Source organism: Mya arenaria, chromosome 8, assembly GCF_026914265.1.
Source record: "Mya arenaria isolate MELC-2E11 chromosome 8, ASM2691426v1".
NCBI lineage: Eukaryota > Metazoa > Mollusca > Bivalvia > Myida > Myidae > Mya > Mya arenaria.
Window position 1 is genome coordinate 25,764,820 of NC_069129.1, and position 25,694 is coordinate 25,790,513.

General features: G+C 34.2%; 1 protein-coding gene across 5 annotated transcripts; it reads left to right on the forward strand.

The window, feature by feature from the left end:
- LOC128243034 (uncharacterized) lies at positions 1-25,236 on the forward strand. Of its 5 annotated transcripts, none has more exons than XR_008262756.1 (4): positions 1-629; positions 8,266-8,449; positions 19,770-21,997; positions 22,074-25,236. XR_008262756.1 is itself a non-coding variant. In XM_052960503.1 (4 exons), coding segments are annotated over exons 1-4 (705 nt in total). In that variant the 5' UTR covers positions 4-543; the 3' UTR covers positions 22,279-25,236. The 5 variants fall into 5 exon arrangements, 4 of the variants coding, with proteins under 4 accessions (XP_052816461.1, XP_052816463.1, XP_052816464.1 ...); XM_052960503.1 differs by having other exon boundaries at positions 4-629; positions 19,770-20,202; positions 22,277-25,236; XM_052960501.1 differs by having other exon boundaries at positions 19,770-25,236.
- The last annotated feature ends 458 nt before the right edge of the window (positions 25,237-25,694 follow it).

The window sequence follows — 25,694 nt, forward strand, 5'->3', positions numbered from 1 at the left end:
GCAGGAAATTATTAGTTCACTCTGTGGTCTGAATTGCTCGTCGTGTGTTTCAATTTATATGGAATTACGTGTGTTTTGCCAATAACTCGAGTTTTGAATGGCGTTCGTCGCTTTCCAAGGGCTGTGCATTTTTTTCAGAATTGAATGTTGTTTTCGTGTGATTCAAAGGGTTTTCTAAATCTGTAGAAGACAAAAATGCATCATGTGTTTTTGATAAATCAATGAAGTCTAAAAACCAAAGCATTTTAATGATAAGCTAAAAGAGAAAAGCAAACCGTAAAATAAGTTTTATATTATGCGTCTACTGAGATATAATTTCGTGACATAATCAGCATTGATATTGATATAATGACGGGAGAAATAACCGTCGAATTCATTGAACAATTTACATATATATTGGAAAGCAAAACTAAACATAGAATTTAATGGTCAAATGATACACGTGTATATTATATTAATTCCGAATGCTTCCTTCAAACCGAACGCAAAACCAGGATTAAGCAAAGTGATTGTTGGTCCCTCCTCACTGTCGTCGTCGGAATAATGAACGGCGAACTGTGTTTGGCGACGTCGGGGATACAGTATGACACGATAAATAACAACTATAACCGCTTCAACAAGGGTCGAAGGTATGCACATTTCATTTATTTACATTATAGTGAACATGGTAAGGATATAGTATAACTCACAGTATTTGGTCTGAAATGATATTTGAAAATATTATTGAGACCAAAATTAGCCGTAAATGCAACATCTTTTTAGCACGATTTTTGGCTTTATGTTCACAGTTAAAGACAGTTGATTGCAGCATTACCCTACCTCCCCCCCCCCACACACACAACCGGAGACCCTAAATGTAGATCAATGTAGATCACGTGCACAACCCTAGTCCCAGCAGTTTACACGAGACAACAGTTGCACTAGCGGATCCAGGTGCTGGGGGCGGGGGTCTAAAACCAAATAATTTTCGGTACAGAGGGAAGAGCACAAGCCAAAGGCTTCATATATACGGCCCTTACTCACGCCCCGGCTCCAACGTCCAATCCTGGAACCGCCCCTGTACTGTGTTAACCCAATAGGCTAGACAATATTGGTGAAATTTCTGAAGATAAGTGCCATAACTTTAATAACATTAAAATTTTCCAACATGTCAATATATAAATCATTAAAAGTGTTATGTGAAGATCAACATGTGAAATCACATTTCGTCATAAATGTACATTTATGCAGCATACAAAACATCTGGGGGTACGATTAAATGGCCCCAGAACACATGCACGCTTATTAGCAGATGTTCATTTTGTGTTCAATGTATGATTTTAAAATAATAAATTGTTATTACAAGTAATTGTACATTTTCACTTAATATCTCAGGGCGGATCCAGGATTTGACGTAATAGCGTGCGTAACTTAGGGGCGTAAGCTTTGGACTTGCACCCCTCCCTCAGACCCGAAATTATTTGGTTTAAAGTGTTGTCGGGGGGGGGGGGGCTCCCTCAAATATATATTTTATAACAATTTCTAGCCCGAAATGGTGCATTGTGGGCATATATGTTATTATTTTTACAAGTCTGCAACATTGAAATATAAGATAAACTTGGACGATTTTAGGGTGGGTGCACACGCCGGATGGCCTATATCCCCTAGTTTATCTATATTACTAATGAAAAATAAGCCTTTTTAACAGACTCACCGTTTCTACCCAATGCTGCAGACGATTTTGGTTACACCCTGTATTTTCCATGGTCACATGACTATCACATGACAATCACGTGACAACTGTTAAACATTACTTCCGGATTCAATCGCGAAAAGGAAGTTATGCTCTTAAGAAATGTTTAAGAAAATGCGTCGTTGAAGATAAGAACAGAAAAAGTATCAATGTAAGTTTGTTCAAATGATGATATTTATTCGCACAATAGGTTTTATTTGTTATGTTTTTGCAAATGCAAAGTTATTATTGAATGTTTTCAGTTTTGTTTACATGTCACGGTATTTGCCTGCTTGGTCATTGTTTACATACTCGGCTGACTGTCTATTTGATGATGTCATCAACCATTGCGTATTGAATTCAATTAATCAGCTTCTTTTGATATCTTTTGAGGTTTAAGGGGGAGGGAGGGTGCGGGGGATATGCCACATCTTAATCTACATCTTAGTAAACTGTCATTATTGATCCATTGATTGCATTTTCAGTTGCTGTCTTTTGGATAATTTTATCAAACAATTTATATCGAATTCAGTTTTTTAGCTTCTTTAACCTTTTTGAGGTATTGTGGGAGGAAGGGATGTTGGGGGAGGGGTGGGGGCTGTGTGGGGTGCCACCTTGACATCGAGAAAACTCAATCATCATTGACCAATATGTTTTGGTTATAGTGGCAAGAAAAAAATAAAAGCATTGTTGTGTGTGTCTGTCAGAACAAGTCACCAGGTGAGCTCAGTTGGTTTGAGATTCATGCTAGTGTACTGGCAATTGTGGGTTGAAAGTCGTAGACTGATGTTCTTTGAAAGTCAACATATTCTGTGCAAATGTCTGACACACAGGTCATTTTAGTATACCTCTACATAAAATATTATTTTATTTCATATAAAAACTTAACAGAAAGTAAAAATATGAAAACGAAGTTTGTAGCCTGACGAAATGATTTCAGTTTTAAGTGTGAAATGGCATTCAGACACAGTGTTACCTAAAAACCCCCAATAAACTTCCACATTTCAGTGAAAAACTTCCAGTATTGATGGACAGGAAGTTCTTTCTTCTAGGTTCAAATTCTGAATGGAAGCCCAGAACGTGTTTTGCATATCTATAGGACAAATTTGATAATCAGCCATGTTGCTCAGGTCACTATAGAGTTATCTCACTTTAATTATAGAAATAACCTCAAATCTGTCTTGTAGTATGATCAACGCTTTTAAAAGCCTTTGTCCAATCATCACCAAATTTAGTCAAAATGTGCACTGGCATATTATCTTGAACTATTTTGGTAACCAGCCATATCGCTATATTCACTAGAGAGTTATTGCCCTTGACTGAATTTTGGTCATTTCTATGATGACCTAAATTCAGTCTTGTCCAATCAATTTCTTTAGATATCTTTTTTTCTTATCCTCACCAAGTTTGGTCAGAATGAGTATTGGTAGAATTTTGAGAATATGTTGGTCATGTTTTATAACCAGTCGCACCAATCACTCCAGAGTTATGACCCTTGGATTGGCAAAAACTGTATTAAAGAGTCCGCTCTCTAAATATGGCTTATGTACAACCCTTAATCACCAAACTTGATGTTCTAAAAAAAGGACAGGCGTATTTGGCAACCTGTTTTGTATCAGGAATTTTTTTAAATTCCATGTCTGATTTCAGGAATTTTCATAGAATTTGTAGGTAAAGTAGCGCGTTTGATGCTCAATTCAAAATGTTTATTTTATATGTTTATTGTTTATATTCAACCATAACAAGAGCCTTGCGTAGGGGAGCATGGGGAAGGGAGTGGGAGGGGTCCACCAAAAGGGGGGGGGGGGGTTGTCTCGTAGAATGTTTTGTTTTCATACTCAATTTAAATCCTTTTCCATGATTATCAGACTTTTAAAAAATGTAGTTGCTTTTTCACAAAATTTAGAAGTGTGTGTTTAAATATCAAAATTAAAATTTGTCTTTTTGTCTGTGGTAATATGACTTGTCTGGAGTCTTCTTTAGTGCAATGTCTCTTTTCTCCTAAAATTCATGTAAAATAAAAGAAACAGACAGTTAAGCATTTGAAACAAATATACTGGCCTAAATACACAAAAAAAATATGTAGGGGACAAATTTTAGTTGGTACGATCGGGATTGAGTACAAATATTAAATTCAGCCTGGCTGTTATTCAATTGTCTTTGGTAAAGTTATGCTTAATATGTTGATGTTTTAGAATAAAATGACAATAAAATATCTCTTGGTTTCGAATTTTGACATAATCGTAGACGTGATAGGTAAACGCAATATAAGCATCAAAATATTTTTGGGGGTTACAAAGAAATATTCATCATGAATATTTTACAAATACACTTTCAACACATTTAGTGATAAATTGATGTATTTGATTGTGTTAGCGCCAGCTTTCCTATGTCTACAAATCGGCAGTGACTGTCTGCTTCAAGTCAACAATATTTAAAATAGTCGTCTGTATAATACAGTTATCAATTATTTTACCAGGTTAAATAGTGTTTATCAACATTTTTCAACATCCCTTCGCATTTCCTTTAGCTTTTTTTGAATTTTCATCTTTGAATGAACGAGTTCTCATTGTATATTCTGATTGGCTGACATTCAATAGCTTCGCCTCCTGGCGATGTTTCACTAATTGGCTCTTCCTAATTATCGGATTAGAAGATGGCCGTTTATGAATACACAGGTCGTCTGCTCATTACACACAATAAGCTGTCATAAATTATGACACGTACAAGACATATGGGAAGATGAAAGGGCAGTACGGCATATTTTTAGCAGTCAATGGTGCACAGCATATGAAAACGTCCGGTCTCATTAAAAGAGGCGTAAAAGGCTATTAAAAGGAATTTTCAAAATGCCCGGGGTCAAATTCTGGGACGTTTTTGGCGATTTTCCGGACGTATAATACGTCTACGTCCGCTTATTGAAGCCCCTGTTGTAAGCAGATGGTTTAGGGTCAGACTTTTTTATTTGAAATTCGTCTCGATAGTTTGAATTTGACATAGATATATTCTATGCCATACATATATTCCGAAGATTACATTTGGGTTGGAAAAGTTGTCGCCACTTTTTTTACTGAGAGTCTAGGGTGTTGTGGTAGTCCTCCCTTTTGGGTACATTTGTACTCTTTTTTTTCAGAGGGGGCAACAGCCCATGAAGCTCCTGGGATTTAAGCATTTTAAGAGCCTTAGGTAGCATTTAAACATACCTAAACATGTTGATATAAGGCAGTTAATTTGGACCTACAATGACAAAAGTAAGGGGATGTGAATGATCTGGCAGCTAGAGGGTTTAAACCATTTCTTTAATAATGTTATGCACTGGCTCCTGTAGATCTGACACAAGATTTTCCTGTGTCAGATCTTGTTTGTTGTTGTTTTCTATGTACTGTGCCTTTTTACATAGTTCATGTAAACAATGAAGGTAACTGTCAAAAGTTTATATCTTCATGTTTCATTCAAATAAAGTGATTGATGTAGATGGATGCATTGTAGGTATAAATCTTTCAAGCCTTTGATAAGGTCTTTAAACATTTGGTTTAAGGTGATAAATACTTGTGAACTTTTACTGTATATTTATGGAGCTGAATGTTCAATAAAAACTCCTAAACAAGTTTGAACTATTTGACTTCATTTTAGGAGATGCCAAATTTGTCAATAGAGAGTACATGACAAAAATGACATAAATTGAATTTTTTTTTTAAAAGTCACTCAGTTCAAGTTGTTAATTTGTGTTTTTGCAAGTTGCAACTTTTTATATGAATGATATTTCATTTTACAACTAATTAACCATTGTTCTAATTATTATTTTTTTCTGATCGGTTAATTCATCCGTTGTTATGCCCACCCTTTGATAAATTTAAATAGTTCTTTGTTTGGTTTACCATTTTGCGATCATTTAGTTCAGGGGCATGTCCATGTTTTGGTTCAATTTTGGGACACACCTTTAGGACATGTAACCCCTACCCAGAACTGATATCATATGGTTTTAATGAGGTAGTAGGGTTGTTCCTCAAAAACATTTTTGCGATTTATGGTGATTTAGTCATCAGAAAATGGTACATGTTCTGGTATATTTTTGTTTGAGCTGACTTGTTCACTTACAGGGGGGAGGCAAGGATACACCGGCTAATCTCTCTCCCCCCAAACACCCTCACCCGAACCCCCCCCCCACACACCCCTAAATCCATAAGTGAAAATTATGTCCGTTAAATGTCATGATGGGTAAGCAGCTGAACACTGCAAAAATTGACCACAATTTGGAAACCATTAGAATTTGACTGAACACAGACAATGTACCATTTTTATTGTTATGTTGTACCTAGCAAGTGTCCTTACTCTGGCAAAAAAAATTTGAGTGATGCCCCTTGACCCAGGGAGATTAAAGAGATGAATGTTAGCTTATTAAGTATCTTTTTATAAAATCAGCTTGAAAAAAATAATCTGGTATTAATTAAGAAGCTGTTTAAATACCTCATGTCGTAATAAATCGAAGATTACAATGGCGACAAAATTAATGGTCATTTTGATTAATGATCGAAAACGTAAGATGAATAATGTTATATTGTGCTGCACAAATAATGAATGCAAAACTTGAACTGGTTTAAGAATATGTTTTTTGTTTTAATAAAAGCTGCATTCAAACGAATAAAAAGTCTCATTGGTGAAATTTATGTACATGCACATACATGGAAGTATAATCTTAGCCCCTTTTTGTTAGCATATGGATTAAAAAACCATTAATACTTTTACAATGGCCTAATCTTAAGGAATTTAAATGTAAAAGAACTGCATTTAGAAGCACTCTCTCCAATACTTATCTGTTTAGTATCAGTTATAAGAGTTGCTTATCAATCGGTGACTATTTGCCCTGTTAAATGTTTTTATAGAATATCAGTTTACTTGTGTAATTTAAGACTGTCACTATCTTTAAGCCAATAATCAAATACAACTGTTAAAACAAAGAAATTACTTATCATGTAGATTTATAGTCGTTATTAACTCCTAAATTTACTATTATCTTCGAGAGAAGTTAAGTAAACTATACTAATACAATCGACACACCTTGCTTAAATTTAGTAAACAAATTTTGGCTTACTTTGTATACATTTTTTAATTTCCACGAGATTTGAAAAGGATATTATTAAACATAGTTCAGGCGTATGTCATATTAATGTTGTAAAAATTTCATTCATTCATTAAACCGCCGGTATTAGGCAGCCTTGGCTGTCATAATTATAATACCTACTTTGGATAATTGAAAATACAATTATTATTTTACAAAGTTTCTGGTAACTTTAATTTATTGTTTATAGTAATTTCCAACCAGAAGTAAACTGCACATGGTGAATAATGTGTTTATAAAATACGTTTTGAAGGTTCTTTTGGATATTTTAGTGCGAATTATGTATGTATAAGTGTTGAAATATTCAAAGAATGTGGAGGAGTTTAGGTTTTAAGTGACGAAACGACCTAATATTTTGCTAATTTAAGAAAAATACTTCTTAAATGATGTATGTATGCTACTAATACTTTTTTGGATGGAATATTTTTGGAAGGAATTAAGTGTGAAAAATTGTGTGCAACTGAAGTGATTTTTTTTTTAATTGTAGCATAAAAATTATAATGAGATGTGATTAATAATAACACTCGCTAGCAGTTGACAAAATGCCTAAGAAAAAGGTAAAGGATAAAAATTCGAACACAAAAGTACAATCAGTGCCGTCAGTTGACGACTACTACAGGTAGTGTGTAATCTTATGCTAGAAATTATTGCTTTTCAAATTCATGTTGTTCTTTTAACTTGGATATTTTTCAAAGAAAAAAGTCAAGGTATTTTGGTAGCCTCCTATTTTCAGTGTTGGTGTCGTTGTGCAAAAATTTGGCTATAACTTAATATCTGTAACTGTTGAAGATTTTTATATGAAATATCGTAATATTTATACATGTTTCTATAGATAATATGTTCATGTACAGCATGGCTCATAACTCGGGATTAAATGATTGATGAGTTGGGCCCCTTGTTTGACTTTAAAAAAAAACCCAACAAGATTTGATGTTCGCTGTGAGGCGATCTTGTTTTGTTATAAATGTTTAGTTAATACAGTGTGAATTTTAAGTTTTATATTGTAAAGGAAGGTTTTAAGGCTTAAATAAATCAAGATATCAGAGAGCAGATATCAGAGAGCATTTTATCAGGGATCCTTGGAGCTTTTTTTATCTAGGAGACAATTTTAATAGTAAAAGTACCGTAGTACAAAATCACCTCTAAAATCATTGTCAAAACAGCTCCCTGAGGCCCAGAGAAAGTGTCCCAGCTCGGTATCAACTAATACCACTAACTTAATTTAGGGCAGCCATCATGGCTGCAGGCCCCACCTGCCTCCCCTATCACCAGTCAGAATTTCCACTCAATTGAGCCAAAAAAAAAGTTTTATGGTTTGCCAGGTATTTTTTCTTGTAAGCAAATAATTATGTTAGTTGCTTATTTAACAATGATAGTGGAACAAGTGTGTTTTCAACGAAAAGAGTTAAGATTGATAAACAATTGTACAATTCAGACTCACTATGGCTACAGGGGCCCCTAACTACAAGATTATCCTGTGCGGAGAATATGGGGTTGGGAAAAGTTCGCTGTTCAGACGCTTCATGAACGACACATTTACGGAGGAACGGGGGAAAAAATCGTCAATCGGTTTGGATCAGGCTATACAGTGCTTCAGTGTTGCAGGAGAGGATGTCAAGGTATATGTAGTAAGGCAAATTTAAGGTGAAATTAAATATATTTTTAATGGATAATTCTTCAATTTGCTAATTTTTTATTGTGTCAGTTGTTGTTGTTTTTATTTTTCAAAAGTCATCTTGACATTATTTCTGGACTTGCAGTTTTAGTATTTTTGTTTGATGTTTCTTTAGGAGTGTGAAAAGCCAGATGATAATATGGATTGAGTCTGGACTATTGTTGTTTTTTTGCAATTGTTTAATCTCGTTTTGGCTTACTGTTTATTCAGTATTTTTAGCACATTTCTTTGTATGGTGCAGTAAGCCATCTGGCACCTAGACATCAAAGTTTTTAGAGTAATTATCAAGTCTTACTCTCTTGTCTTATTTGCATAATTATATTATAAGTTTTAATTGGCCATAGGGCCCTTTCCTTATTTTGTTAAAGGTCTTTTAATTGGTTGAATTTAATATGTTCCCTGCTACCATTTTATCATTGGGTGAGGACATTTTTGTAAATAGGTACTTATAGAGAATTTTACAAAAAAAAAGGAGGAAAGGACCTTACTGGATTTTTGACTTTCAATTAGGAAACACCTGAATTCTAGTAAGTAGCATAACCGTAGCCACAGTGGCATAACAAAAGACTTCTGAATAGTCTGGCCACATATGAAGATGTCATATTACCGCACATGAAACAAACTTTTTTACTGAATTCACAATTGGATTAAATTTACTTGTTATTTGTTATCTCTGAGTTGAAAGGAACTTTATGCACAAAATAAACGAATGGAAAACTTGAACAAGTCTCTGTGTTAGAAACTACATCAGCCAAACTCAATCAATATAAGGCTGACCAACGGTGTCTGTCAGCAGGGACGGAAAGCGAGGAGGCACAGGGGCTCTACAGAGCTAATTCCCCACAATAATTCCGAGTACCCCCTGTGACCGCATCAGCGGGCTTGGGCCCCCAAGCCTTAGCGAAAGACGGCGCAACAGGATTGCACCCCCCCCCCCAAGGGAACCTGACGCCGGCCCCGCCCTGTGACAGATTTACAAAATGTGAGAGTGGTCTAGTGGTTCAGGTGTCTGCCTCTCACACGAGAGGTTGTGGGTTCAATCCCCACCAGGGTGAAAGTGTTCCAGTGATACAGGTGTCTGCCTCTCACACAAGAGGTTGTGGGTTCAATTCCCACCAGAGTGAGAGTGGTCTAGTGGTACAGGTGTCTGCCTCTCACACAAGAGGTTGTGGGTTCAATCCCCACCAGGGTGAGAGTGGTCTCGTGGTTCAGGTGTCTGTCTCTCACACATGAGGTTGTGGGTTCAATTCCCACCAGGGTGAGAGTGGTCTTGTGATACAGGTATCTGCCTCTCACACAAGAGGTTGTGGGTTCAATCCCCACCAGGGTGAGAGTGGTCTAGTGGTACAGGTGTCTGCCTCTCACACAAGAGGTTGTGGGTTCAATCCCCACCAGGGTGAGAGTGGTCTTGTGGTACAGGTGTCTGCCTCTCACACAAGAGGTTGTGGGTTCAATTCCCACCAGGGTGAGAGTGGTCTAGTGGTTCAGGTGTCTGTCTCTCACACAAGAGGTTGTGGGTTCAATCCCCACCAGGGTGAGAGAGGTCTCGTGGTTCAGGTGTCTGTCTCTCACACATGAGGTTGTGGGTTCAATCCAAATGTGGGGCACCTTCTCATGGCTTCTCAAAATGAATGTCAGTACTGGTATTTTACCCAGGAAATGGACTCAAATGCAATTTTGTGTAAGCTTACAGCTTTCATCACAGTAATGCTTTAAGAAATTTATATAAACTAAGGTATTTGCATTGTTTGGGTATAAAATGTTTAAATGATGACTATTAAGGGTATGAAAAGAGTACTTAAAGAACTCAAAATGCAGAGCAAAAGCATTGTGGATTCTCTATACAGTTGAGTAGTTTAAAACATGATTAATGTATCGTTTGATGGTAGTCATAACAAAGTGTCTATATGACCAATTGTGTTCACTGGCAAATTTTAGGGAGTGGCTTATCTGGCATGCACATCCACTGAGCAAGTAATTTTTTATTGGAGACAGAAAAAATTATGAAGTGCACCAAAGCTCACTTTTGCAGACAAAAGTAGCAAAATGTTCTTATGGGGATAACATTCCTTTGAACATTTTAACTATTATTATGGTAATATATATTTCGTTTATAAGGGTGGGAGGAGGTTGTTGAGGTTGTGCCCTAAGTTATGCCTTGTCTAACGCCAAATCCTGAATCCAATGCTGGTTTGATTGAATTATTATTACATTTTACATAAACCTTTTCCCTAATGGTAAGCTGACTAAATCACTTATGGTACATATCTTACTGATAGGCTGAGAAAAATATGGAAACTGTAAACATGATATGAAATATTTGCTGGAAATTGTAAACAGTTTATGCTATGATGGACACTTAGACTCAAGATAGATGCAGGAAATTCTTGTATCAGAAATACCGAAGAAATACCGTAGTGGTTCTTGTAGACTCGCATGCCCTAAAAGACATGCAGACGGGCAAGTGCCTTTATGATGCTTGCCTAGAATCAAAATAACATTTTGCAACTTACTTTACTGTTAGATGATATAAATTTCTCCATATGGTGACAGCACATCTGCTGAGAAATATCAATATTAAAAGCCTATACCTAAGTGTCATATAGAAAGAGCCAAAATATTAGTACATGTGGAGATCTCCCCTACCTAATGCTCAGCATTAAAAGGATAGTACTGGGTCTTTGGAGTACTCAATACTGGTTTGACCAGAGGTTAGTTGTCTGCCATGTATCATTGCTTTGAAGAACCAAGAGGTTTCTTAATAAAAAGTTAGGGTATCCCACCTGGATCTCCTTGTATTTCACAATGTTTCTTCCCCTCTGATAATGCTTTAAGTAATGATGGTGTCATGGTATTAGGGGTCAGGCTGTAATGAAGCCAATGGGCACAGGCAGACCTTCATAAACTCAACTCATAACAAACAAACATCTCTAGGATTACACACCACTCAAACAAACTACTATGAGTTTACATACCACCATTGTTTACTGCCAAATTTGGACAATATTTTTAGTGTTACAGTACCTGAAAAATGACACGCATAAATACCCTGAGCGTCTATTAGGTGAAATACAGTTGCTGATGTTTGATTGACAGTGGAATCTTGGACAGAACTCATAATAGGAATAGTATGACAAGGTTATAATGAACATCTATGATTTTGGTACCCTGGGTAATTACCCGGGGTATTTCTGTAATTACCCCAGAGTAACACAGACGTAATGTGGTGAACACTTCTCAGATTTGTTTTTACTGATATCATGTCTTTGTTTTTGGAGATGTTTTTGCTAATGTTATTATATAATGTTTAATTTTTTGGTATGACATGACTTCTTTCTTTTGTTATGATGAATATCTACGAGGATATATGCAGGAATGTATACATGTACCTTTCTGTGTCCAAAAAGTGATTCTGCATTAATGCCTCAGGGAAATTGCATGGAAATTCCCACAAAAATTAAAATAAAGATTTAAATTTCTGATTAAATTAAGCATTGGTTTTGAATTGGCAGGAGAATCTGCGTATATTTGCATTATTTTTACCGTCGGTAAAAGAAAGTTGGTTCTGTAATATAAATGTTCAAATTCACCTGGCCTTAACTTTCGCAGAATTTTGAATCACCTGCAAGCTTTTACCTTTTTACGAACAAAATAATCGTAATTAATTTAAACCTCAATTCTGAAAATCATTTACTTGACTTAGCTTCATATTTATGGTAATTGGTCAACTTTAAACTTGAATAACCCAATCCTTGCCCACCAACGCCCAGATGTGAAAACCTCGATCAGCTTTTGGAAAAACTAACCTGGTTGAATTAGGTTTTGCAAATTTTAATGAAAATATATCTGTAGATCTGTGTGGTCTTCTACAGTTTAAATGGAAAATGATGCTGTAATGCCAAGAATTATGCATCTGCTCAGCGGTATTGCAGTTCAGGATGCATAAGTTATTGCTCAATTATACTTTGTCTGGTATTATGATATCGTTAAAACTGCAAGATAAGGTTATATTGGGTGGATTGTTTAGAACTTCATTCAAGTTAACATCGTTGTTAACGTCATCGTTGTTAACGTTATCGTTGTTAACGTCATCGTTGTTAACTTTCGAATCGTTACTTCACCGTGGTATTTTGAATAAGATTTGGGACAACTGTTTCAGCCTTTATACTTGTTTGAATAAAGAATATGAACCAATCAAAACAACTTTCACGTTTTAAAGTTAACAACGATGAAGTTAAAAACATTGTTAACTTTAACAAAGTTCTGAACAACTGGCCCACTCTCTGCTGTGTTTTGCTATGTTTGGGCCTGAAAGTAATTTTATCAAACCTGCTGTGATAAAATGGATCGTTGTTTTTATCACGTACTTAAACAATTTCTTGCCTTAGTTTCCATATGATTATAAAAGAACATTTACCCACAAAAGTAGACAACTCGTAAAACAAAAAATATGTGATATACAGTTTAATATACTGGTCATAAAAAATGAACAAGTTTCTAATTCTTACAAAAAAACAACTGACCTTTAAATTAACTGTTTTTTTTGGTATGCAGTATTTATGAGCTGTTCTTGGTACCCAAGGGGTGGTACGCAGTATGCAGAAACTAAAAAATTGGCATAACTTGGTATTCAGACTTTCAAAATAGTTTGCATTTTATTTGTATGCAATGTTTGGGTAATAAATAAAGGAGTATTTTGTTTTAAGGCTGGAAGGGGGGATTGGGGCAACTCCCTCATAAATATTGTATTGTACTCAGAAAATATGAACTTCAATTTAGTTTAATTATGTTTATGCTAAATTGTTGCTATAGGCGCGTAATGTAATTGCAATAACACATGAAAATACTGGAAACATCTGTTTCTGTATCGGATACACCGTCATGCAGACGTGTGATGTGCATAGTTTGTGAAATTACAGTTCTGGGTGTAATCAAGTTAATGATGTTATCACCGATTGTGTCCCTGATACCATTCTTTTTATAAAACTGATAATTTTTATTAGCTCCTCTTTTCGAGTTTGTTTTTCCTGGTAGCCTTTGTGTTGATATCAATACAGTAGTGCAAAAACTTCAATCTTGGCCTTTTAACCTAAAAATGTTCAAGATATTTAAATGAAACTTCGTGTCCATCCAGCCTGTCATACACAGTCTAAGTCTATCTGCGGTACACTGTTTTTTATGGCTTTTTGGATGTCCAGTATTTCTGCCATATTGTGACTTTTTTCTTGTGATTGTTTGTACATCTAGTCTGTTTTCTATTCGATTTTGTAGATGAGCAATTCACAGTCTTTTCAGAAATAGAGATAAAAAAAGGGAAAACTAAAGAAATTATCTGATCTGATGATTTGTAAAACATGAAATTAATGGCCATGGGGAGATATAGGTTTCTTGTTTTATTATAGTTTCTATCCACAGATATACAATACATGCTTTATTAAGCACAGTTTGTATATCTTTCTGGCAGTTTTATCAGATCACTTTAATGTATTTCACAGCTTTGAAGCATCAAGTTGATGGAAAAAAATGTGCTTTAAAAAACAACTGAGAGGCCAAATATGTGCTAAAAATGTGGTAACCATCATTTTGTGAATGTTCCACTTTTGACAAATTCTTGGTACTGTATTTCATGGCAGCTTTCTCCTAACAATATAATTGGGTGTAATATGCCTCCTATGGCTCATAAGCCCAGCCAGGTAGGTATAATTAGTTCTTAATTAACAAGGTTAGAAGTTGAGGCCCAGCTAGAGAGTTAAATAATTAGAAATGATCTCTTAGAAAGACTTGCTGAGCTAAGATTGGGGTCTCATAAGGATTCTGGTGATTTTTTAATGCTTACTAAATGCTGTCTACTAGTGCTGACTGTGATAATTTGGAGTTTAAGAATAAATCATGATTTGTCTGTGTTCATTCAAATTCATTTTTTTGCAAAAATGTTGTGGAATGGATTCAAAAAAGGAATAAATCCAATATTTTATTCATTGAATTATGTAAAATATACTCGCATCTTGTTTTGCCTGCTTGCTGCCAGAAATGTCTATAAAATATAAACAAAGGACACTGAATGATCATTAAACAAATTCACACAATATTCTTTTGAAGTTTGCTTAGAAACACAGCGCTGATATTTTATAAGCTATCAATAACATGGATTTTTTTTGTTGGATACACATTGTAAAAAAATGAAAATTATGAAGTCTGCTGATATGCCCTGTTTACTTAGAAACAAAGTGCTAATAGTTTATAAGCTTTTAATAACATTGTTTGTATCACTTGGATTTTTTTTATTGGATACACATTTTAATTAATTTTTTTATGTAGTTTGCTGATAAGCCTTGTACTGGGTTGAAAGTGAGATGGTGTGAACTCAGGTAGCTCACCCTTGAGATAATATCACTAGGGCTGATTAGTGAGGAGATATGCAAGATTAAAGTTCTTTGTACCTTGATTTTGATGTTTCTGGATTAGTTTAAACTTTTCTTTTTTTACACCCGGTTGTTAAGAAAGTTAACTTATTCTGATTCATTCTGGTCGCTTTACCTGTGTGGTCTTGTGTTGTGGGGGAAACTGGAGAACCCATAGAAAATCCACTTGTCCTGCTTGGTGAACTAAATTCACTTGCGACCAGGCAGGGAATCAAACTTTGGTGGGACAACTGGCACCGCGCACCCCAGTTAAGTCGTGCAGCGTCGGGAACGGGCCAGTATATACACTCCGGTATAGTAGGGGTGGTCACCGAGCCCGAGCCACACTGTCTAAGGGGCACGTGCAGTTGGCCATTAATTTGGGGAATTAGCTGGCACAACTGCGAGATGCCGTTTAAGTTCAGATCACGTTTAATGGTTCACTTTGATTAACAACTCAAGCCCAATTAAGATGTTTAAAAGTTGGTTCTTTATTAATTCCACATTTAAGTTGAATAGTTAACAAAGATAAATCCAAAGACTTATTTAACAAGAAACATTCAATAGTCCATGTGATATATTAAGTTATGAAAGTAAGTGAATTAATTATATAGTCACAAAAAAAAGTAGTTCAAAGATATTTCCTTAGTAAAAGAAGAAGTACAAAGTTCCTAGTTTATATGTATCTCTAATGTATATATTTCTCTCTCCTTCTTCCTTTTTTCTAAATGAAAAATGTACATACTTATATACTAACTTAAAGAGTAGAAGTTACCAATCAGAATTAAGTGATAAAAAGATAATGATCAAAGATTTTTAGAAAGTGTCACTCAAAAATAATTATTGTCAAAAATAAAATTTACAATTGGATTAAGTCTGAGATAATTGAGAAGTGTCAAAGTCTCAAAGAGTAAGGTTTATGATTATGATCTGAGATAATTAACTGATAATAATTAAGAAGAGGAAGCAGTAAAATCTTATCAGAAATGTCAAAACACTCAATTGCAATTAGAATGACTGACAAAAGTCTCTTTAGGAAATTATGAAAGTAAATATCATAGAAAAATAAGATGTAACCCAAAAAAAGACAATAATTTTTATAACAGAATTTGAAAGAGAAAGTCACACGGTGACACAACTCTGGAAATTTCTGGCTTACTTGGAAAAAGTAATTTCAGTATTAGTACCGGTAATATGAGAGGACTACATGTATATTAGAACTCTTATAAAAATTGTTTCCCCTGCAGTCGTGAATGTATTAAACATTTGTCATCAGTTTAATGGCCATTGGTGTACATTGTTGTGTTTTGTTGTTGTTTTTTTTCCATTTGTGTATGACTTGTTTCACAGGTACAAATGTTACTGATTTCATTTTTGCACATTACCATCTGTTTTTGGTTCTACGTGACCACAAAAATTATTAGATTCAAAGATACATTTGGTATCAACTGGGTCTTTGGACTTGCATCCAGAATGCTGGTTGGAGCGTTTGAAGCTTTCACATTTGGTTGCTTATTAGCAAGGATATTAAATCTGTCTCTCCCTTAACAGCTCAATTTTAGTGGTTAGTCATTTCATTCCTTTGTTTTGAAATGAAAGAAAAAGAAGGGAGAAAGGCAAAATGTTATTGCTTTGCTCCATCTTCAGGTTTCAGCTGATAAGCAAGATTTGACAGCAGGTAGAAAGAAGATAATGCACAGATCATAATTCACTCACCAACTCCATTAAGGCCATCATTATAACATTTTTGGTTTTCAGTGGAGTGGCCCATATTTTTTTAGTGGGCTGGAAGGCAAGGAATTATATATCAAGACTGAATGATGACTTAAAGGGATTAGACACCAGATGGTCCAAAAATCAGCAAATACCGTATTTCCTAAAAACAGCCGAGAATTGTCAATGCAAGCTGGTAGAAGACCGATGATACATCATTTTACATGGTTAAATAATAAACGCAATAATCATGTTGATGTCTCATCTGTGGTTCCCGTTCAAAATAGTGCACAACGGTTTCCCAGTTTAAATCATATCTGTTTATGGGTACATATATACCAAGGCTATTTTTAAACTAACTGGGATTTACATGGTAGACAACAGTAGTAAATTTCAAAGTGGAAAAATGTGCAAAAACTGCGAAAGATGCATGTGTAATTAGCAATGTGATACATATGTAAGTAAGATTTAATGTATTGTAGACAAAGATGTCATTTTTATGTAAGTTTTTGACAATTTTCTTTTTCTCTTGCAATTGTATCATCTGGTGTCTAGCCCCTTTAACCATCAAAAAAGAGAACAACGTAAAAATAAAATTGATCTACTCCAAAGATCATAAAAAAGGTATAAGTTTTTTCACATCAGTTATTTTGGGCACTGCAAACAAACAACATCTTAAGGTTGGCCTAATGCACAAATCATACATTCAATCAGCAATCAGTGGAGTTCCTGGTTTCATATGGATTGATATGATGTTATCTTGAACCCAGAATGATTGACACAGCTGATAGGTTATTACATAACCTCTAATATTCATGGTATCACCATAGAAACAGAAAGTGAGAAATTGTGTTTTTAGTTTTTCAACAGATACACAGACTGAGTAGTGTTTCAGTAAATCTTGGTTTGAATTTAAAGGTTCCAGTACTCACCCATTTTTTGGGCCAAAAACAAGTTTTCCCGGTTACATATGCATCTGAAATCACTTCATTTATCATTATTTTATTCTATAATATCATGGACCTATAAACCATGGATTGGCAACTGCCCCATATCAGTGAAACGATAAGAAATAATAATTTACCCATAATCCTTAGCGCGCGCTCGGAAAATATCGGAAAATTCCGCCGAATCTCCAATTGGTCATTAACGGCGATCTTCGGTTATTTCCGCCAACTCTGCTAATAATGCCTTGTTCATTATAGATTTAGTCATAATTAATAACTGTGATTTTAATCAGATTCCATTGGACTATTATCAACTCAAATGAAAGTACCGCGCATTTGAGTCAATTTTAATTAATGTTTTCCTACATGTATATATTCGGCCGATGTCGGACATCTCGAAAATGACCACACGGTAAGATCTCGGAATGAAATCCCGCTGCACACGTGAGTTTGAGATTATCGCATTAACACAGCTGAGAGTTGCCAATCCATGGTTTATAGGTCCATGATAATATCAAAATTGCAGAAAAAAATACAATTTTATATTACAAGTATATCGGTTTTAGCGGGGTGCAAACCTAGGCTTGTAAAGTTAAAAAAAGTGAAGCATCCACAAAAATAGACCACAATGACTTCTACAAAAGTTATTGATATTTTGACCTTTTAACAGTACATTGATAACATCACATGATAATGTCAATAACCAATCATGCAACAACAAAGCTGTTATTTTGTGACCATTTGGGTTAATGAAAATTGTGGTCTTCAAAGACAGTATAATCAACATTTGCTGAAGGGTTCCAGCTTTTGGTGTTTTAGTTTTAACACTCCTAATGATTTTCCACACTTTAGTTAATCATACAAGAAAAATGAATTTTACCAAAACGTGAGCGAGTTCCTTTATGTTTGACAAGATAGATTGTTGAATGTTGTATAGCTCAAGTTGAATATGCTTATACAATTCACAAATTTGAACATAAAAACAAAAATGGGTATGGATTTAACAATTTGTACATTTTTGTTCCAATAAAAAAACAGGGTGCTGAGGCCTGGTAGAGGTATCGCTTCCATAATTACTGACAATTTATTGACAAATTTACTGGATTTATTCAATCAAGGTCTGCAACAAAGGCAGTATTTTGTAACATAATTACATTTTAATGTTCCTGCCATTGTAATTATTGCGGAGGAAAATTGAAACCACTGAAAAATGACAGATGCAATTACTTCATACAAATTGTGCACAGTTTATTTCATCAAGTTTTTTAGCCACCACAGATTTTTAATTTAACTATTTTGTGCGCTGGCATATTTTTTTTACAAATGGCTTTTGTGCTCACAAACACCCTCACAAAGTCTATGATTATATGTACAGGAGTCAACACTAACTATATTTCCCATATATCCCTTAGAATTGAATTATTAAATGAGACTTAGAGAGGGGGGTGGTGAAGGTTGATTATAATTTCATTTCCTTCAAACTCCTGAATGTGCCCCAAAGAGATAAGGCTGCAGCTTCTGCAGCCAGAACTTCAGAGCAAGGCTTATCAGCAGCTTAAATATGCCAGTTTTTATAAAAGTATCAATTAAAAAAAAACATCAAACAGTTTAATTGATTTGTGTTGGTTATTATTTTATGGTAGTTATAAATGCCATTCCTGGCATTTCTTTAAATGCCTGTGCAACAAAAAAATTCAAATAGCATGTTTGTTGTGGGGGCAGTAGCTATTACTTTGGTATGATACTAAAAGGAAAGCCTAAAAATTGTTAGCTCTTTTGAACAATAAGGCCTAAAAAATAAAGATTGTCTGGTTACATGCCTAAAAAGATATGGGTCTGTAGGTTGTGTTTTTTGTGTGTTTTTTTAACACACGTCATATTAAATTACTGTCAAAGAGCATTTTTAGTTGACATATGGAACAAAGAACTTATGCAAGGTTTGGTGCAAAAAAGAAATCTAGTTGTGAAATAAGCAAATGCCATATTTTAAGGCGAATTTTTTTTTTAATTTTTCTAGTGATTTCTTTATTAGTGTAAGTTAGTCGGGTAACCAGAATTAAACCTCATCCTTTTTTAAGGCCTAAAGATGAAAGTTGAGCATTGAGGTGATACAAAACATAATGATCACATTGTTGCTTCTTCCAGCTTACGTAATTGGACTACGAAGGAATTAAATTACGATTGTATTTTTGTTTCTTTTCAGCTGACGTTATGGGACACAGGAGGAATGGAGCGAATGAGTTTCATTGGACAAAGTTATTATCGAGGAGCACACGCTGCGTTGTTGTGTTACAGTATGACCAACAAGGAGACGTTTTCCATTCTGTCACAGTATATCCTCGACATTGTTATGAATGCTGAAGGTGCTAAAATATTCCTTTGCGGAAACTTTGCTGATTGTGAAAGTGACGATCGCGTTAATGAGACGGATATTGAGAATTTTACCCGTGAGTGTGGTAATGTGTTATCAGGCTCGTATCAAGTCTCGTGTAAAGATCGGACTGGTGTGACTGAAATGTTTAGAGATATGGCGCGAGTTTTGCATCGGGAAAACACCAAGAAGATGACTATGAGAAATGACCTTATTCGTCCAGGGGAAACGCAGGAATTGACAGAGGATCACAAAAGAAAATGTTGTACGTCCTCCTGATCTGTTTTATATGCCTTATGACATTGAATGCAATCTTTTCATATCATATATTTAAAGCACTATTATAAGCTTGTTTGTGTTTTGAAGAAAACAAATGTTGATGTATTGGCATTATATAAGCCTTTGCATGTTGCCAGGGCCTATTCACACGTGTATAGAAAGGGTCTGCTTTGGCATAAATATTTAGAGTTATGCCCCTTGTTTGACTGCGAAACAGGAACAGACAGTGGATGCATGGTGTTCGCTCTGTGGCACACTTGTTCAGTGTGTGTATACCATATGATAAATTACTATTCATTGACAATTTTAAATGAAACATAGCCAGTCTAAGCCTCATAAAAAGCCTCGTCTTTTATTAGAGTTCAATTTAGAGTTTAGTTTCCTAAACACTTTGACAAACCTTTTCACAAAACTGCAGCCTGATGGAACACTGTCAAAACATTCTTTTGGAAACAGGTTTGTCAAAGTGTTTGAGAAAACTAATCACCTAAACAATCACCGGAAAGGAAACGAAGGCAGGGCTCTTAAAGCAGCATATACTACCCTTTGTTTCATTTTAAATGGTGAAGAAAAAGAAATGTTATCTTTGTAAAATCATCACTCGTATTAAAATGGTGCCTTCCGACATAGCATTTATGACGTACCAAGGAATTATTCATGTGATATACACACACTGTTGTTGATATTTATTTTTGATATTACAATTTTGAATCTCTGCAAAAGAATGATTTATATGAAATGTCAATATTCGTAATAAATTTGAATTTTGATTTATTTCTTAGTTTAAGTGAAACTTCCTTGTCTGCATCCAGTACAGAAAATATTTTTGTTTCTATTTGTAATAGCTATATTGCATGTAAATCTATACAAAAGTGCTTCGTTTGTACCATTTTAATCACACTTGTTTATATATTCAGGGTTTTTTCACATATATTCAGGAAATTATTTAAAAAGATCTCTCAAATATGTAAGATTTGTATTGCAGATGAATCATTTTGCTAAATTTTGGAACAAAACATAAAGCCTACTCCTATATTTGAACATGTAGTACATCTGTTATATGAATTTCATTTAAATACCCTTCATTGTTTTGTTTTTGTGTTTGTTTGTTTTTGAGATGTAAACGATTTTCGAACAATAAGAATTGCACTTGTTACAACTAGTGTTCTAATTTTATTAAGTTTTTGACAGATGATTTTTTTTCAACTGAAACATTATTGTAGCTTTGTTAGACTTTTAAGTAAAATTAAAATAGCATATTGTTTAGGCCAAGTAAAATATCGCAATGTTAAGGCCAAGTAAAATAACACAATGTTTATTAGGCCAAGTACAATATCACAATGTTGAGGCCAAGTAAAATAACACAATGTTTATTAGGCCAAGTACAATATCACAAAGTTTAGGCCTAGTAAAACAATGTTGAGGCCAAGTAAAATAAAATGCAATGTTAAGGCCAAGTAAAATAACACAATGTTTATTAGGCCAAGTAAAATATCACAATGTTGAGGCCAAGTAAAATAACACAATGTTTATTAGGCCAAGTAAAATATCATAATGTTGAGGCCAAGTAAAATAACACAAAGTTTATTAGGCCAAGTAAAATATCACAATGTTGAGGCCAAGTAAAATAACACAAAGTTTATTAGGCCAAGTACAATATCACAAAGTTTAGGCCTAGTAAAACAATCTTGAGGCCAAGTAAAATAAAATGCAATGTTAAGGCCAAGTAAAATAACACAATGTTTATTAGGCCAAGTAAAATATCACAATGTTGAGGCCAAGTAAAATAACACAATGTTTATTAGGCCAAGTTAAATATCACAATGTTTAGGCCTAGTGAAACAATGTTGAGGCCAGGTAAAATAACACAATGTTTATTAGGCCAAGTAAAATATCACAATGTTGAGGCCAAGTAAAATAACACAAAGTTTATTAGGCCAAGTTAAATATCACAATGTTTAGGCCTAGTGAAACAATGTTGAGGCCAGGTAAAATAACACAATGTTTAATTATGGTCTGAGTATCATTATGTATTATAACACTTCTTTTATTTCTTTCAGAAAGATCAACATTTGATATGGAAGCCGAGACCTGGAAAGACATAACATTGCCATTTTGTAAAATAAAAAATAAAAAAATATAATCTATTGCAATCTATACATAATAGCATAACTGCATGGCATAATTTTTATAAAATTATTACTATTTTACAATATATTATCAGTTTTCTCGACTTGCAGTGTGTCCTTTGCAGCTTTAAAATATAACCTACATTTTCAGCCAATGAAAATTGGAGATATGCAATCATTAAGTACTAGGCTTAGTCATTGAGAATTTCAACTTTTAAAAAGTCCACCTTCTGCCACTCATTGATACACACACCCTGTGTCAGATTTTGCGCTGACACTGCGTCGAGCAATGAGGTTGTATTCTAAGTCAAATAGACGCCCTGAAGTAAAAAAATATGATTAAGTAGGGCTCATTTTCTACACTCACTCCGCCCATTCTTAATTATTAAGATTTTACTTCATATCATCAAACTATTACGAAACATGGTAATATTAAAACCTTTTTGAAATTTGGTATAAAGAATATTACACTCTGAATACATTTCATAAACTAAATAATTCATAATGGCATGTTTGTCTTTTCCAGAGCTTGATTGCTTATGAAATGTAACACAACTTTGATTGTATTAGGCCAATATAAGTTTATTGCTAGATTTTCATCCAAATTATTTTCAAATGGGGGGGGGGGTTGATATTTTATCTTTTATTTTTCTTAGATGACTGTTTCACCATTGAATATGTGTTCATGCTGTTTCTTATTGCATAAGGGACCATATACATGTATTTCTAGATGAACCACGAAAACCATTGTTACAATTTTCCTTTTTTTTCAAGTGAATGTTATACATTGACACCGTAATAAAGTACGTAATAGTAATAGTAATAATAGTAATAGTAATAAACACGGTTCCCATACAGTACCGGACCGATACGAAAAAAACAGACCCTAGTTCAATGTTCCTATTTGAGTCAATAAAATGTAAGGGGTGGCAGAAAAATAAGGGGGCGGGCAGGGATGAACATATTGCAACAAATTTATAGTGGCCTTCCTGAGATGACAATAATACTGAAGTATATTTTAGAATTTTAAATTGTATTGACTTGCTTCATCTATGTATGACCATTTTTCTTTCTCCAAGATTAGTATTGTAAACAAAATGTACCTATTTTCTGTTCTTCGAATATAACAAAAAGACTGATTTGTTTTTAACATTGAATGTACATTTAATGAATTTTAATTTTCGTTCTGTGAAAGTGCAGTTGAAATGACGATTCATTTTAATACTGTTTTTAAAAGACTAAAAATGAAAGTTAAGAACAGTTTAAAAGTTGTGTATATTTTAAATAAATGAAGTTTTAAAATGAGATTTTACATAAGATATGCTTTGTTCATTTATGTGAGTTTTGGTTGGTGGTGACCTCATACCATTTTGGTGTGTACTATGTAGACTAAGAACATTTGATAATTCGAAAAAAAATTCACCTTAAAATAATGCAAAATGGGTTATTTCTACTATTCGAATTCAGTTGAAATAAAGAACGAAAAACAAACTTCAATTACTTTATCTATAATGATTCTTATGTCATTATTTTTCCAAATTATTTATCAGTAAATAAAACCTTTCAAATGAAAGCTATGAGGGGTCACCTGGCATCAAAATTTAACATTAAAGCTGCACTTTGGCAGATTGATCGTTTTGACAACTTTTCAAGTTTTTGTCTTGGAATGAGCCAAATTTTGTGAAATGTCTGAAAAATGATGATATTAGACTGGCCCCAATTTCTCAAAACTTCTTAAGCTTAACAGGCTTAAGTAGCTTACTTCAATTAGCCAAAATTCATACCAACAATGGATTTTGATAAATGAAAAATGGTTTCTTCTAATTAGCATGCAGATATTTCTTATATTATTTATAAAAACTCTTAAAGAAGTAAATATAACGCATATTATAGAACAACAAAAATAGTGAGTTTAGCTTAATCCTGTTATAGGGGACTTAAGAAGTTTCGAGAAATTGGCTCCTGATGATCAAAGATGAGATCGCAGTTATTAATATTTACGCTCGAAAATTAATGTTTTACGGCTAAAAGCGTTACTAAGGCTTTAAGAAAAATGAAAATTTTGGCAGTTTACCAAATAATTGAGATCTGTTCTATTATGAGTGATCTTATATGACTGATTTGTAAACACTGATGCCAAAATCAGCTGGTTCCGAGGCAAAATATGAAAAAGTTGTCAATTCGGTAAATCTGTTAGAGTGCAGCTTTAAATGACAAGCTTATTTTTACATCAGATACCTTAAAATCAGCCAGATGGGTGAGAATCTTTAGAGAATATCATACAATTATTTACTTACTTGCTGGGAAATATGCTGTCATATTGACCAAAAAATCATTTTGACCCAGCCTGAGGTCAATAATAATTTTGTGATCAATATGAACTGTATATTTCCCAGCTTATATTAAGTAAATAACTGTTCTATTACATGATACTGCATGATTTATAATGACGTCATATGATAAACTGTTTTCGGTCTATAAATAGACAGGTCAATATGGCGTTTTATTCTGTCTTTGAAAATTGCTCTTTGTCCAATCATGGATGGTTCATTTTTTAGATGATGTAATTTTTTAATCATTAACTTTTTTTTTAACTTATTTGCTTTTAAAAATTATTTTTAATAACAATATAATGCAAAATTAATACAACTACCATGATGTATGTATTTTTCTTATACTGTCAGTATTTAACAGGTCTCAATCATAAATCTACCATATCGCAAACAAAAATGACCAGTTCATATATTTATTGTCTTGTTTTTTCTGTGATTATATGTCTCATAATATTTTAAACATTAATAATTCATATATAATATATGCATTTAACTTCTCATTCCATCATATAGTATTTTCTCAATACATGTGATTGAAAATAAAATGTTTGCCTTATATGTATTGTGTGTTACTTATATGTGTTGTTAAGTGTAAATATTTTTCTATATTAGTAATTGTTGGCTGTTGAGACTCACCTAATATCTAATAAATTACACAGGCAGCTTCAAATTCCCTTGTAATCATGGAAAATTGTCTAATGAATGCATAAATATTATCTTCATAGCCTTTGATCATCTTCTAAAATGTATATGGTACAATTTATGCTGGTTGGGCTATGCCTGTCACCCTAACTGTGGACGGTATGCTCCTTGGCCTACGGGTGCCCCTCCAACTGTGGACGGTATGCTCCTTGGCCTACGGGTGTTCACCTAACTGGACGGTATGCTCCTTGGCCTACGGATGTCCCCCTTAGCCTATGGGTGTTCCCTAACTGTGGATGGTATGCTCCTTGGCCTACGGGTGTCCACAGTACTGTGGACAGTATGCTCCTTGGCCTACGGATGTCCCCCTTAGC

Bases quoted from the DNA above. Each gene is read 5' to 3' on its own strand.
- LOC128243034 (XM_052960501.1), top strand. From the start codon at position 544: ATGAACGGCGAACTGTGTTTGGCGACGTCGGGGATACAGTATGACACG. The intron at 630-8,265 runs GTATGCACATTT...TGTACAATTCAG, and splicing joins CGCTTCAACAAGGGTCGAAG to ACTCACTATGGCTACAGGGG. The intron at 8,450-19,769 runs GTATATGTAGTA...GTTTCTTTTCAG, and splicing joins TTGCAGGAGAGGATGTCAAG to CTGACGTTATGGGACACAGG.